This window comes from Cryptotermes secundus, unplaced genomic scaffold, assembly GCF_002891405.2.
Source record: "Cryptotermes secundus unplaced genomic scaffold, Csec_1.0 scaffold1079, whole genome shotgun sequence".
In the NCBI taxonomy this organism is placed as follows: domain Eukaryota; kingdom Metazoa; phylum Arthropoda; class Insecta; order Blattodea; family Kalotermitidae; genus Cryptotermes; species Cryptotermes secundus.
The window spans coordinates 631,360-646,777 of record NW_019720729.1 but is presented as its reverse complement, the minus strand read 5'-3'; the positions used below and the strand labels follow the sequence as shown (position 1 = coordinate 646,777).

General features: G+C 37.8%; 1 protein-coding gene across 2 annotated transcripts in view; it reads right to left on the bottom strand.

The window, feature by feature from the left end:
- LOC111872961 (probable helicase with zinc finger domain) overlaps window positions 1–15,418 on the bottom strand; it is an 84,708-nt gene that overhangs the window by 35,947 nt on the left and 33,343 nt on the right. For both annotated transcript variants that reach the window (XM_023867291.1, XM_033754950.1), the window contains exons 8-14: window positions 14,281–14,387; window positions 11,785–11,884; window positions 10,721–10,847; window positions 9,638–9,770; window positions 7,611–7,729; window positions 1,261–1,407; window positions 219–365 (exon numbers count right to left, since the gene is read on the bottom strand). In XM_023867291.1, coding sequence (XP_023723059.1) covers window positions 219–365; window positions 1,261–1,407; window positions 7,611–7,729; window positions 9,638–9,770; window positions 10,721–10,847; window positions 11,785–11,884; window positions 14,281–14,387 — 880 coding nt within the window. The remainder of the gene's footprint in view (window positions 1–218; window positions 366–1,260; window positions 1,408–7,610; window positions 7,730–9,637; window positions 9,771–10,720; window positions 10,848–11,784; window positions 11,885–14,280; window positions 14,388–15,418) is intronic.

Sequence of the window (15,418 nt, the reverse complement as noted above, 5' to 3'; positions counted from 1 at the left end):
CTGTTTTCATACACCCCCATTTAAGGTACTAAAAGTTTGTTCCCCTGACAGGGTTTCACTGTATTATAGAGAACAGACTGGTAACTGCTATGGGATGAGGTAAGCAGTCTGCAGAACAACACTGACTACCATGCAGCATGGTACGGTGTGTAAATTTTCAGACATTTTAAGTAGTACATTCTTGTGGAATCTGATAAATACTGTATAGTCTGCCTAACCTCTGAATTATTGTAGAAGGCTGTAGAATTTAGATCTTGCACATCTTCACCTCGTGTTGTGAAAAAAGTAAGAGGGTAAAACTTTTCATGTCGTGGTTGCTTTGAACTGCTGATTAGCTTCTGATCATAAAAGAGCTCTGAAGTAAACTGAAATGAAAAAAGACATGTAACAGCACATCACCTTAATGTAAACCACTGCAAAAGCTCAGCATCTATGGCTTTTGCTTTGCAGTTAAGTTTATTCTCTTCTCACATACCCATCTTTATGCAATCTGGAAGAATGATGTTATTTAATTGTAAATAAGATTAAACTGTTATGCACTAAAACTGTGGCAAGATGCAATTCTTTGCATCCAGATTTAGAATCAGCATATAAAAATCAATTTAAAAAGTTACTTTCCATTTATGTTTCTGTACCCTCATTGACTACTGCCACCTTTCAGTTTTTGTTGTATTCATTACTATAAATTTGAAGGCTCTATTATGGTCTGGAGAACAAGCACTCTGTCAAGAAATGAAGACATAACATTTCAATATCTCAGTTTCCTAGAGTCTTCTCACTGAATTTAATTAAACTGCTCCACCATCTCACATGTAAAACACTAGTAAGTTGCACAGGTATCTATAAGATCCAGATTATTGGTAAAAGTAAAGGTATTCCTGTAACACGCCGTGGTGGTCCATAGGGTTGTGAGATGCGGAGGTTCCCACATTTTCTAGACAAGCGGCTCATAGATGGTGGAAAGGTTGTCAGCCCTACATGCCAGTTGCCCTTTACCTCCAAGAATAGTCCAGGGATATTCCTGTTACTCATTTCTGTTAGAGGTCGAGTCGACCCCAGGGTCATAGTGCGACTGGAAGGATTAGGTCAATTGAAAAAATCCAATGACCTCATTGGGACTTGAACCCGCAACCTCCTGGCTTGTAGCATAGTGCTTCAACCAACTACATTACCACGTTCCCTCCAGTTTATTGGCATGAGATTATACTAACAGCACCTCAATATTTGATATAAATGACACATTTAGGTTACAGAACTCACTTGTATAATGGCTTCATGTGCTCTGTAGTTCTCACATAGTAATATTTTACATGGAAATGTTGTTGGGTAATGATCATACAATCGTTCCAGAAGAGAGACATGTAGATTTCGCTCTTTCGCAAACTGAGAGAACAACTCAGGAGACAACTGCAACATAACAAATTGACACACTGAGTTAAAGTACACCTGAATTATTAGAACTGACAGCTTCAGATTTTCTAATCAATGGTAACAAGAAGAGAAACAAGCTCTTTCATCCTCTCTCCTGCTCTCAATTAGGCTTTTGAGATGATGGTTGAAGTGCCAGAAAGACAGGAACACTGTTGCAACAAAGCAGGAAATTAATCTTTTAATTACTTCATTAAGTTCTTAAAAGCATAACATTGATTTTTATGTGGTCAACAATAATGGGGAATAAGATCTAAAAGTTTGTGATGTTGGTAAATTGTTACAATTAATATTTTGCTGGACATTATCCATCATCTTGTCTATTCTAAAAAACAGTCTAATTTCTATTAAAAAACACAACGTTTCGGGAACTGGATTCTGTCCCCGTCTTCAGGTAAAACCTACTCAGTTGGGTCCAATAGACAGAGCTAGCCCCTATCTCTGGACCAGAGATAGGGAGATAGGGGCTAGCTCTGTCTATTGGACCCAACTGAGTAGGTTTTACCTGAAGACGGGGACAGAATCCAGTTCCCGAAACGTTGTGTTTTTTAATAGAAATTAGATTGTTTTTTAGAACAGACAAGATGATGGATAATGTCCAGCAAAATATTAATTGTAATAATGGGGAAATTCGTTCTTTCTCCAGTTTTCTAATGTATTGTAACTAACACACTAATTTCAAAGAAAAACACAAAAACCCCTCATCCCCTCATGGCAAGAGAATCTAATTTTCAAGGCTCAATGTCCTTGAACACAACTGGAAAGAGAAGAACTATGTACAGATGTAATCAATATGTGCAAACACTTGCTTTGGAGAGAAAGAGATGGAGAGGATTGCTTTGTATAAAATCAACATAAAAAAGGAAACATTAAAGGAAGAAGAAAGACAAAATGATAATCGCTATGGTATGAAAAAAATGGAGTTTCTCTGCTCCAGAATATACAGGCCCTGTCCCTTTATAATAACACTTACTCTCATTATAACTTACGTGCTTTCACTATCCATGTTTTTATTGGATCATGAGGAGCATCGCTATTATCAGTTAACAACTTTTGCATCCATCAAATATATGACTGGAAAGACAAAAAGAAGTGAACGAAAGACAGAAAATAAAAAAATTAATACATCAAGTTAAAAAAGGTCTAGAAAATCCCATTCTTCAGAAGCTGATGAATCTATGGCACTGGCAGCCATTGCACAAACAACTGGTGAAGACACAGCAGACTGTTTTGTAGTTAATTGTAAAGAGTGTGAACTGGTGACAGTGCTATAATAACCTGTAGTTATGAGTTACGAGAGCCCAATAAATCTGATTACCAGTCTAAACCCCATGTACAGTCACTTAACACATGACAATATAAAGGAGAAAATGGTTTCAATGTAAAAACTGTAAATTGGTCAAAAAATCTATGCATTATCAGCCAGAACATCAAACTGTCATTGGTTTTCAGCCATGCAATGTGAATTCATTCAATACTAATTTCTAAGACATTTTGCCAGAAAAGTGGGGCACGCGGTAGCGTAGTTGGTTCAGGGGCTATGCTACAAGCCGGAAGGTCGCAGGTTCAAGTCCTGATGAGGTCAGTGGATTTTTTTCAATAGACCTAATCCTTCCAGCCGCACTATTGCCCTGGGGTCAACTCAGCCTCTAACAGACGAGAGTACCAGGAAGTAATTAAATAATTTTCCTGGGGAGTAAAGCGGAGCCGGCGCATAAGGCTGACAACCTTACCGCCAACTTTGAGCCGATTGTCTAGATCAGCGTTGGCCAACCTAATACATCTCGAGGGCCAAATTTAGTTTATAGAACACCATCAGGGGCCAGATACAGTGTTTCTTTCAGACGAGTGGTCGGGGAGTATTGTCCCCCAAACTGAATCAGTCACAACCCGTGTAAAAACAAGTGCATTTGAACCTATGTATTTAAATTTTACGTTTGCACCAATAATATTAAGCCGATTATAATGATTATACCTAAATCCCCATATACACACTGTTTTAATGAGAGCACTGTAGTTTCATAAAACTGGAAACCAATGATATAAAATCCACTTCTAATTGTGAGGTTGCCACTCGAAGAATATGCGATAACACGACATCTGAAAGTCTGTTCCTGTTCTTAGACTTTACATGCTTCAGTGATGAAAACGCTGTTTCGCATATGTAAGTACTTGCAAAAACAGAGCAAAGTTTGAGAGCCAAATTTCGTAACAGTGGGTAACGTTCTGGTGAAAGCAGTTTCCTAAAGTCAATTCCAGTAACCTGAGATGTGTTTAAAGATGGGTCACATTGAAGTTCACAAAGCTCTAATTGCAGATGACCTGGCTGAGATTCTATATCACAATGTATAGGATTACTGAATAAAGAAATATCAGGTCGAAAGCTTTCAAAATCGTTAAATCGTCGGTCGAACTCTGAAGACAAATCTTCAATAATTTCAGTGTAGTCCCTAAACTCCAAGCCTTCTTCTTCTTCTGAGAGTTTCCGACAGCAAGGGAAATGTAGAAGGTTATTTTTGTCCAATGCAGACTTAAATAAATGTAGCTTTTTACGGAAACTGTCAACAAAGCCAACCATCTGACATATTGTCTGCTTCTTGCCTTGCAATTGCAGATTCAGGACATTCAAGTGTTGAGTGATATCAGTGAGAAAGGCCAAGTTTCTCAAGAATTCGACGTCTTCGAGATCATTCTGCAGTTCAGCAGAATTCGTAACCTCTTCTCTTAGGAATGTTGCTATTTCATGACGGAGTTCAAAGAACCGTACCAGACATTTCCCACGGCTTAATCATCTTACTTCAGTGTGCAGAAGCAGGTCCCCGTAAGCAGAATCCATTTCTTCCAAGAGGGTCAGAAATTTTCTGTGAGTGAGTGATCGATTTCCTCCTCTGATCAAATTAGTAATTTTTGTGACAGTAGCCATGGTGGTAGACAGTTTAATTGATTTGGCACATAGAGCCTCCTGATGTATAATACAATGCAAGGTAGGTACAGTAATTTGATTCTGTCTTAAAAATCCAACAAAACCGCTTATTGTCCCTGTCATTGATTTAGCGCCATCTGTTACTATGGAGGACAATTTTTCAAAACCACCGAATTCCTCCACTGCACTCTTAACAGCGTTAAAAATATCGACACCTCTAGTTGTGCTGTGTAAAGAGCACACTTTTAACAACTCTTCGAAAATTGTAAAATCTTCCTTAATTGCACGAACAAATATCAGCAACTGATTAGTATCCGAAACATCTGTGCTTTCGTCGAGAGCAATTGAGAAATAGGAACAATTAGCGATAATGTCTTTCACATTATTAGATATCTGGTTGCTAATATCTTCCAGCCTCCTAGTAACAGTCTGTTTTGAAAGGGGCACTGTTTGAAATTTGTTTCCTACCTTATTTTCATTGAAAGCTTCTGCCATCTTTATCGCACAGTTCTTAATTAATTCACCATCACTTAACGCTTTTTTAGCTTTCATTAATTCATATGTCACGAAATAAGAAGCCAGCAAAGCTTCTTCTTGTTGTTTTGTTTCATTGGTAAAAAGAGATTTCTGCTGGAAAAGTTTTTTCTTTAACTGATCGCAGACTACTTTCCTTGATTCACAAGAGTGTTTTCCGAACTTCTGTTTATGATTTGTCATGTAATGCCTCTTTAGGTTGTACTCCTTTAAAACTGCTAGCACTTGAAAACATACTAAACACTGTGGCTTGTGGTCTTTATTTAATATAAAAAAATAGTCATGTTCCCACTCAGATTTGAACGCCCTATTTTCGCTATCAACTTTTCTCAATTTACTATTTGACATGCTGTATCACTTACAATAACTTCAAACACAATTTTAGTTGAAAAACAGTTCTACACTCACGCTCTGTAATCACACTTCACTTTCTAAAATCGCACTAACTGGGAGACATTTCTGCTAGAACTGGCACGTAAGAAAGGCCAGGACGCCGAGCGAAACGGTAAATATCCCATCCCCGCGAGCAAGCTGGGAATGGTTACTATTTTGAAGGTGTCATAAATCCTTCACCACTACGGTCTTCCTTTCAGTGTTATCTCCCTACAGAAGTAGGGTTGGGGGACTTGGGATTTCCATGACATGAACACAGTTATTAGAAAACAGTTTGAACTGTCCAACTCGGTAAGAACGTATACACTCAATTGCAAAATGCTGTAAGCTAATGAAACGTCCTATTTAAAACTGAATTCTATGCCAATAGAGCTTACGAAGTTAAGATTTTTTAAAATAAACCGGAGACTTGGCAGGGGGGCCAGAGTAAATCAAGTCGCGGGCCGCCAGTTGGCCATCGCTGGTCTAGATAATGTGGGACCCTCATCGTCTCACAACCCTATGGGCCTTCACAGCCTGGTACAAGGATAGCTTTGCTTTGCTTTACTTTACTTTACTTTGTCAGACCAGTATCATTTTGTTTCATGAGGACTATGAGATACTCCTTTCATACATTAGAAGAAATGTAGATATTATAACAGCATTATAAATTTCACAAATAATATTTACAGAATACAGAACAAACTGGAATATGGTGGATAGGATAACCTCTGCCAGGATACCAAAAATGATTCGAAAATGTCATCCTAAATGAGAAAAACATTTGAGAAGACCTCAAAAACAATGAAAGGACCGTTTCATAATATTTTCAAAAGATTCTGACAGGGTTAATATTGTGTAAAGTAATAACAATGACTTGCTTTATGAGTTCTACATATTTATTTGCTGCTCCTATTTCTCTGATATGTATTGAAGAGTAGGCCTATTGACCCTGAAAGGCTGTAATCTAGTGAACTCAAGAACTTCATCCCTAACACTGTACATTAAAAGTTTCATGTTTTACATAGATTCAATATGCACAAGGGTTTTCAGGAACACAATCCCTGCATGTAAGAAGAGTCAACTGTACATACATACACTAGGGGATTCTAAATTTTAATACTGTCATATGGATATCTTTTTTTTTATAATTTATGTTCAGGTTCAAAGGTCCATGGCCTGAACACTAGAAGGAAAAACCAAATTTATATTTCAACTTCAAACCTTTCTGTTTTCCAGAAGGGCACTATGTTTACTCATATTAGGTTATTTAATAGATTGCCAAAGACCATTCGAAATCTTAGAAAGGATAGAATCAGTTTTAAAAATAATTTATTTTAATATCTCATGAATAACTCATTTTATACAGTTGATCAATTATTGGAGCATACAGTAAATAATTAGTTACAGTGTTTGCTTGGCTCTGTATTGTCTTTCTGCTTTGTTTATGTTATGCTTGTGACCAGTTTCATGTCCATTGTATTTTGGACTTGGGAAACGTAAAATATATGTATGTATGTAAAGGGTTTTGATAATGATGTGTAACACTTGGGACTACTTGGTTTTTAGCGCTTATCCATGCTCTGGTATTCTACAAGACACTAAACAAGAAAACATCCAGAAACTGGATTTCTTTCCATCCTTGGGTGAGCGAGTGCAAGATACCTACTCTTTTGGGTTCACTTGAAAGAGCTAACCTCAATGGACCACCTGTCAGTATAACTACAGTATTTGACAACAGGAGATAACAGGAAAATGTACAATACAAATTGCGAAAATTCATGTAGACATGAAACTGTGACAGAAAAGGAAATGGAAATTCAATGCAACAAACCAAGCCAATAAACCAAACCCATGAACACAAACACATGGCAATAATTTTTAGATTCTCATGTTGTAAAAACATTTCTACATACTGCTAGCGCCATCTGAGGAATAAGCAACTGAACCTCAGGACTAAAATCACATAAACACACATGAAAAATCAATCAGATCATACTGACTTTTCCTGTGGGTGGCCAAGCTCATTGCTGAGAAGTGGGTCCATATGGGAGAAATATCCAAACTGGGCTGGCTGATTAGATTGGTTACATTATATCATATGGGCCAATTTCTTTTATTTCCTACACCTAGTGTTCTTTGTAATACCAGAGGGTGGACAAGTCCAAAAACCTAGTAATCCCAAGGGATACATACTAGTTTATAATTCTATATAGAAAATGACAATTTACAATCATCAGCAATGACCTGAAGATGTTCAGAGGCCATGCCCCAGAATACCTGCACTTCAGGCATCATCAAAGATTCTCCTGACCTTACTCCCAGTAAATGTGACCCATGACCCACTACTGACCTGCATGTGATCTCCAGCCAAAACAATTCTTGTATCTTCATTTGCTAATGCAAGTGGCATGATAGCTTCACATTCCATTGCTTGAGCTGCTTCATCCAATAAGATGTGACTGAAATGACCTGCAAAAGTATACATATTCCACATAACAGCCTGTTAAAGAAATGTGCAGTACAAGAATATTCATCTTCCTTGAATTGAGTTCTGTGAGATATTCCAGCTGTACAGGAGAACAGAAACTAAACCACCTAATGTTTGTATGTAAGTTTATACTGTTGACAAGTGTCCAGGGTATTATTATTATTATTATTGGAGGGGGTGGGTTTCCCCATGCACCGCGACCAGTTTGATCTATTGTACGTCCCGCTGTGATATTCTACCAGTCTCTATACCCTACCGGTACTGGTGCGTGCCATCAGTCCCGACTCAGCCAGCGAGTTCGGCCTCTACTCGTTCAGCAATATCTAGATGCTTCCCCCATCTACCAGAGGCATTAGAGACTACTGTTGGGCGGGAAATGTCCGTCAATTTGGCTCAGAGGTCTCCGTGAGACATGAGGTTCTTTTATGTGCCGTAAAGCTATGACACAGAACCCACAGCTTAAAGTCCCTCCCGGAGGACTTGTTCCCTGAATTTTTCCGCCCTTCAAATTTCCACGACCTCCGCCGGGTTTGAACCCGCGTACCTTGAGTCATGAGGTGGGAACATTACCCCTAGACTACGGAGGCCGCTTAGTGTCCAGGGTAACAAACTCTATAACATTTAATTTTCCTTCTGAAGGTTGGCTCCACCTCTTCCATCCCAAACTCACCACTGAACCACTTTAATTCGGCTACCAATGAATCCCTTTTCCTAGTTATGTTGGAAGTGAAGAAATAACAGAATGAAAAAGTTTCCATCATCACCTCTTCTTCTGAACACAGGGTTGTCAAAATATTTTTCCCACCTCTTCTCAGGACAATCTGATTGCAAGAATAATTTCAAAACCCCTTTTCATTAACCATGTGGTCAATAAAACAGTTTTCATCACCTCTTTTCAAGTTCACCTGAATTCCAAAACATTTTTCATTGTGCCTTTCACTAATCACATGGTCACTCCCTATCGGTCAGCATCCTGCTTCTCTATTCGTCAAAACATGGCTTCACCTCCAACACAGTGCCTAATGCAAGAACTATTTAACAGCTGCTGACTGCCCCCCTTCCTCTGTTCCTCTAAGTATTTAATGCTGAAGATGGCAACTGCAAAGTTTGCCAATATAATGGAAAATCTTCAACACTATTCAACACAGCCTAGTCCCAAAATCCAAGGTTATATATTATTTTAAAGTAATGTTGACTAATAATGCAGAAACATTAAAAAGTGCACAGCTGAAAACATCAGTTTATCAAATTTGTTTCTTTTTCCATTTATTACAGAATATGCATATTCATTTCTGTAGGGTTGCATCCTGCTTGTGTCTTCTATAGGATATATATACAGTACATAATACCAACTGTCTCACAAGTGTGTAATAACAATTTACAGATATTTATTCATTTTTCTCACTACATACATCTTTTGACCACATTAGATCATCATGAGGTGAAAACACGAAGAGACCATTGCTAAAACACATATAGACTGATTTTTTGTTAAAATATAATGCTATATAACAGAAAAAATTAGATAAAACAATATGACTTTGTGTTCCACTTCTTGCTGTCTATGTATAACTTAGGTTAATATTCACTCACTCCTTTCTTTCTTGTATATTACTACATGTTTCGGCCTAATTGGCCAAACCTATTATTCACAGATCTCTAAAAGGCAATACAAATATTATGTTTCTGAACATTAACCACTGTCCTGTTTAGACTAGATACTGTCTCTCAAATGCTGTTTTGAAAAATAAACAGGACGGTGTTTTTAGATAAATACAGGATGGCCAGAAACATAATATTTGGACTAATGTACCATAGTCATGAACTTTTATATCTTATCGAAAGGCAATAATTTAGAACTGAAAAAATATGTAGTGCAATATGCATACCTTTCCGCAAACCAAGTGTTGAGAGATACATGGAGATACTGAGAGTCACCACTATCACACGATGTTTCAATACGTCTTCCAGTGTTGGGACTCTGAACGTTCTCACACCTCCATTCATCTCTATTAAACAGTACTAAAGAGAAGAAAAGATCTGTAAGTTCACAATAATAAAAAAAAATTGCAGAGCGAATTCCCAGTTATCCAGTACCCCAGTGTCTAGAACTCTCATGTATAAAAAAAAAAACACACAATTTTTATTTAATTATATGAAAACAAATTTGTGTTTAACCACCATACAGTAGTTCTCCAGCCATCACTAGCAGGAATACCTGACATCCTGCTTCATGCAATTGCCAATACAGCATAGGCTTGATGAAACTGTGATCACATTAGGTATCTATATGAAATCGTTCACCGCCAATTTTCTATGCCACCTACGAAGGCTCCCACTAAGATCTAAAGACAAAACATGTTGTTATGACCTGTATTGGGGTTCTGTAAGAGATTTCTCATGTAACTGGTAGATTCATTTAACCAACAGATCCAATTCCCCACTTCTGTACTTGCAAGGACAAAACAATATTCCCAAGTATTAATTTATCATTTACACCCATTCCCCATATACACAAATTTATAGCATAGACCTTACACATCAAGATAATTTCTGTTATTTTTTGCAGAACTGAAAGATGCTGTTACATTTGAGATTCTTAGAGCAGTGAATACGAAGAGTAGTGGCATCCTGGGATGTGATGCCATGCAGTCTGGTAGGAGGTTACTGACATTTCCCAGGAACATACCTCCACCGCCAGGTACGAAGAGTAAGCCAAGCAAGCAACAAGTAAAGTAAGATGATTACTGCTTGCTCTTTGGCCCTGAAGATGGAGGTAGTTATGTTCCTATGAAACACCAGTGAACTTCTACCAAACTACACAGCATTATATTCCAGAGAGCACTCTCTGAAAACACCAATTTTACACCAAAAACAAGTTTTTGTTTCCTTCACTTTTACTTCCAAACTGTGAATAAAATTGCCAAATTAATATACTAAAATGTAAGAGGAATACAGATTACTATATTCACCTTCTGTACAACCTGATTGACTGTTGCAACCCAGCGTTTATGGTAATAGATTCTGAGTGGGCGTGCCTCCTCGTGACCCGCTTCAACATAAGGATGAAGATAATCTTTGATATAAAGATCAGCAGCACTGCAAAGCAAAGAACATTACACTCAAAAGAACTAGAATACAAATGAAATAATATTTCAGAACTTTCTTGCCATGCTGTTACTGCATTATAACAACTGTTTCAGGCTTTTTACCAAATCTGACAACCACACAATAAAGTAAAAATACCTTTCAACTTATTTTTACTGCCTTTAATGTCTAAAACTGCTCTGAAGTTGCATCAGCACCAGAGAGTGGTGTATTATTATTTTTTTATTGCTAGTGGGGTGGGACTAAGTCCCTTGTACTGCGGCCACTTCTGGTCTATTGTACCAGCCCCAGATGATAGGTGAGGGTGATTGTGGAGCAATTGGTGGAATGACAATTGGCAGGGGAAACCGAAGTACTCGGAGAAAACCTTCCCCAGCGCCACTTTGTCCACCACAAATCCCGCTTGACCAGACCCGGGATTGAACCCGGGCCGCCATGGTTGGAAGCCTCCGACTAACCGGTTGAGCTATGGCACGGCCCTATAGAGTGGTGTATCTTGTTATGTTCTCATCATAAAGCTACTGTACTTGAGCCAGCCAAAGAATTTTGACAGATAATGGGGACAGGAGTTGCTAGAAGAGGGCTCTCTTTTCCCACTCTACCAACCTTGCCTGCCTGTCAGTGCCACTCGTCTAATGATGCAGAATGAGTAATTCAGCCAATGGAGTTACAGTGAGGGCAAAACAGGTGGGGAGGGTAGACAGAGCAGGGGATGATCCATGAGAATTCTCTGCTTGTCTCCACTACAGCCTCTATTCCAAGAGTATGATAGGACCAAAATTCACCACACTGGAGATCTCACTGAATACAGGAATTTTCTTCCATAAGGTTGCCTACTTAAGGGATTATGTACCCTCAAAGATGTCTTAGACAGGCAATGAGACCAAAATCTGTATACAAAGTTAAACAATCATGTCACAAATCTCACCTGTTGGAATGTGTGCATACTAGCACACGAGTATCAGGCTGAAGTATAAGTTGTTTAATGGCTTGAGCCAATGTATACGTTTTACCAGTACCAAATGGTCCTAGAGAAAAAGTAAAGGTATCAAACACAAAATAATAAAATGAGGTACAGCATGTAATAATAATATCTTAGGAAAAGTTATGAAACAATTAGAAAATTGGTTCTTGACAAACAATCTTATAATAAATATGGAAAAGACCAAAAAGGATCTAGCTCAATTCATAGACCCATTATGTATTTTAGTAACAAAGAAATAACTTATTTATCAAATTTAAAATTTTTATGTATTTATATCACAGCAAGCTTACGTTGGGCCACTCATGTACAATACCTTTGTCAAAAACTAAACAAAGCTACTTATTTAATTAAATCCTTATGAGACTCAGTAAGTATACCTGTATCAAGTATTTATGTTACAAAAGTTGAAATCTATACTAAAATATTGTACTATATTGGGGGGGGGGAGCAAATGACAGTAACGCAGTATTTAAAATACAGAAAAAAGGTCTAAGACTTATTAAAGGAGTTAAGCTGTAGAGGTTTGTTTGGTGATTTTAAGATCTTAACTGTAACTTCATTATACATATTTGAGATCTTGTGCTCTATAAACAAGAATAAGATGTATATGACTCAATATTCCAATATTCATAAGTGTAACACCTGGAAAGCTTCGAAATGTGGTGTTGGAGAAGGATGGAGAAGATCAGTTGGACCGATTATGTGAGAAATGAAGAAGTGTTAATTAGAGTCAGTGAGCAGAGGAATATCCTACACGAAATAAGAAAACGGAAGGCTAATTGGATTGGTCATATCTTACGCAGTAACTGCCTTCTAAAGGAAGTTATTGAAGGAAAGAAAGAGGGGTGGATAGAAGTGACCAGAAGACGAGGAAGAAGACGTAAGAAGATGCTGGATGACCTTGGGGACAGAAGAGGATATTTTCATTTGAAGGAGAAAGCTCTAGATCGCATCAAGTGGAGGAACTGTTTTGGAAGGGACTGTTGACCTGTCATCTTGACAGATTACTGATGAATGAATGAATAACACAAAAGAGGAAACAGGATTTGTATGTTCAATTATGTAACACTGCTCATTGTAAAAAATTACAATTAACACGTGAATAAAAATACATAAGAACTAGGAACCGGATTTTTATACCCTAATAATCCCTTAAATATGCATGCATTTATGCATGAAAAACTTCCGAAATATGCACTTGGCAATTTATACCTTTTCAACTTTGTAATAACAATCTGAACCTCAAAAGGGCTAGGATCAGATACTAACAGCTCAGCTGTATGTATTTCTATCTGCCTACCATCACTGACCCTACGTACATTCAATAATTGAGAGAAGTAGTTCTTCCACCTGTTCAAAATGTTGTGGGAATCTGCAAACACATTATCATTCTCAGCAAGCTGTCTGACATTTTACAATTATCACAGTTCTGTTCATTAAACCAAACTTTTCCCACTACTGCCCAGCTTCTCTTATAACAAATACAGTTTTCCCAGCAGCAACAAAATAGTATAAATAGTGTTGGCTTTTCTGTGTTATTCTGGTGTAACAGCCGACAGAATGGCTAATGCTGCTTTTGTAATGCATACGATGCACAGAACTACTGTGCCTCATGCTGCAATGATGCACCTGTAAAACCAATAGCCTATTCTGAATGAAACATATATATTGTGACATGTTGCGCAACGGACAACCCCTCCCTCCCCCAGCAGTAATGTGGCAGCTCTGACCACGGTGATGTAGCCTCCCAACCCGGGCTGCGTGGCACCACTTCCTACTGTGACGTAACACACAACGCCGCAATTGCTATGTACCCGTAAACAACTCCCATCATTGTGGCTAGCAACACGGTGCCAGACAACAGTGGTGCCTATCACGTGGCTGTTTTTTGCGTTGTCCGGAACGAGGGTTTATAAGGGAACTACACAGCCACCAAAGACAGTCTAAAGCGTATCAGCTGCCGAAGTGAGTTCTCAAGTCAGCAGCCTACGAGTTAAGTTGGAATCTAGCCAGCAGTGAGCAGTAAGGAGTAAATTGAATTGTAGTAGTCACCGATTTCAGTTGTAACGAGTGGATCGTGACAAAGTGAACTGATTTGTGTGTAGGGTATGTAAATTGTGTAAACCCGTAACATTGTTATAATTAATTGTAACCGAGATTTGTAGGTTGTTAAATAAACCAATTAACAATCTCTACGGCATATTCAGTAACGAAACACGTTACAATATACTGCCCCATAAATGGGTAGCTGTTGTGGCTGCACTTTCCTGTTTCTCTGCACGTGATAGAGTCCCGAAGCTGGTACATTAATTAATTTCATGTAATTACCCCACAAGATTTCTTTCTCTTGTAACTTATCTTAATTATTGCACTGTAGCCTTGGTCTGTGGAATAAGAGCTACACAATATAGGTCACAAAAATTATATAAGTCCAATTACCTATGATAAGAATAGGCGGCAAGGGACAGTCAACAGGCGTGGTGATGGCAACTATCGCTTCCTTTTGTTTCAAATTCAGTCTACTGTCCAGTATGTCACTCCACTGCCTGTATAACAGGACACAAAATAATATATTATTAATGGTAAAACCCTGAGCACATATTAGAAAATTGGTTCCACGAGGGGTAGTAAAAACAGTAAAATATAAAAATGTTGATGACAGCAGTTTCAGCTAAAACATAGAATAACAAATTTTCTTTTTTGATACATGCATAAAATAAGCTGTTTCTTACTTAAATCAAGTATGGTGAGTACAAAAATAGCAGTCACAACACGCAGGTTTTTTGGTGTCCATAATTTTTGTTTTTTGTATGCAAGACATATGAACAAACATACCAGTTATTATGCAATTCTGAACAAAGAAGACACTTTCATTCACCAACACAACACTATTTTCTTCCATTATGGCTAACACACAGTAAGAGCACCAAAAAAAGGTGACAAAGAACTGTTTTGGTTCAAGTTGCAACATGCAAAACTTTTGTTTTCTGATTTGGGATCAGCAAATTATAATTTATTTAAATATTCTGTATTCCTTTATATTCCTAAAATCTCACTGACTAGGGTAATTCACTAAACTAACCAATGAGGTGAAAACCTCATTAATATTCTATAAGTTTAATTTGCAACCATTTCATAAATACAGAAATATATTACAATTACCACAAAGCAACATACTACATTTCATTTAAAAGCAACGTATAATTTTTAACATTATCTGGGTACACAAAATGGAGTCATCTATAGGTAATTACCTTGGCCAATAATTTGTAATAAGTTTTTTCATTCGAAATAATAAGAAATACATGTAAAACAGTATAACAGCCAAAACTATTCAAGCAGCCAGCACATGATTTTCTACCTGATGTTGCAATAATTTCTAATTTACATGAAATTCCAAAATTATTGTCAAGCAGAAATTAATGCTGTCACTTCCATTCATCAGAATGCATATTGTGACATGTTGAGCTATGGATCACCCCTACCTCCCCAGCGGTACGTGGCGGTAACGTAACGCTCGCGTTACTACGGTAATAGGCGAGTTCCCGCCCCGCCACTCCCCTCCGCTGTAACGCGC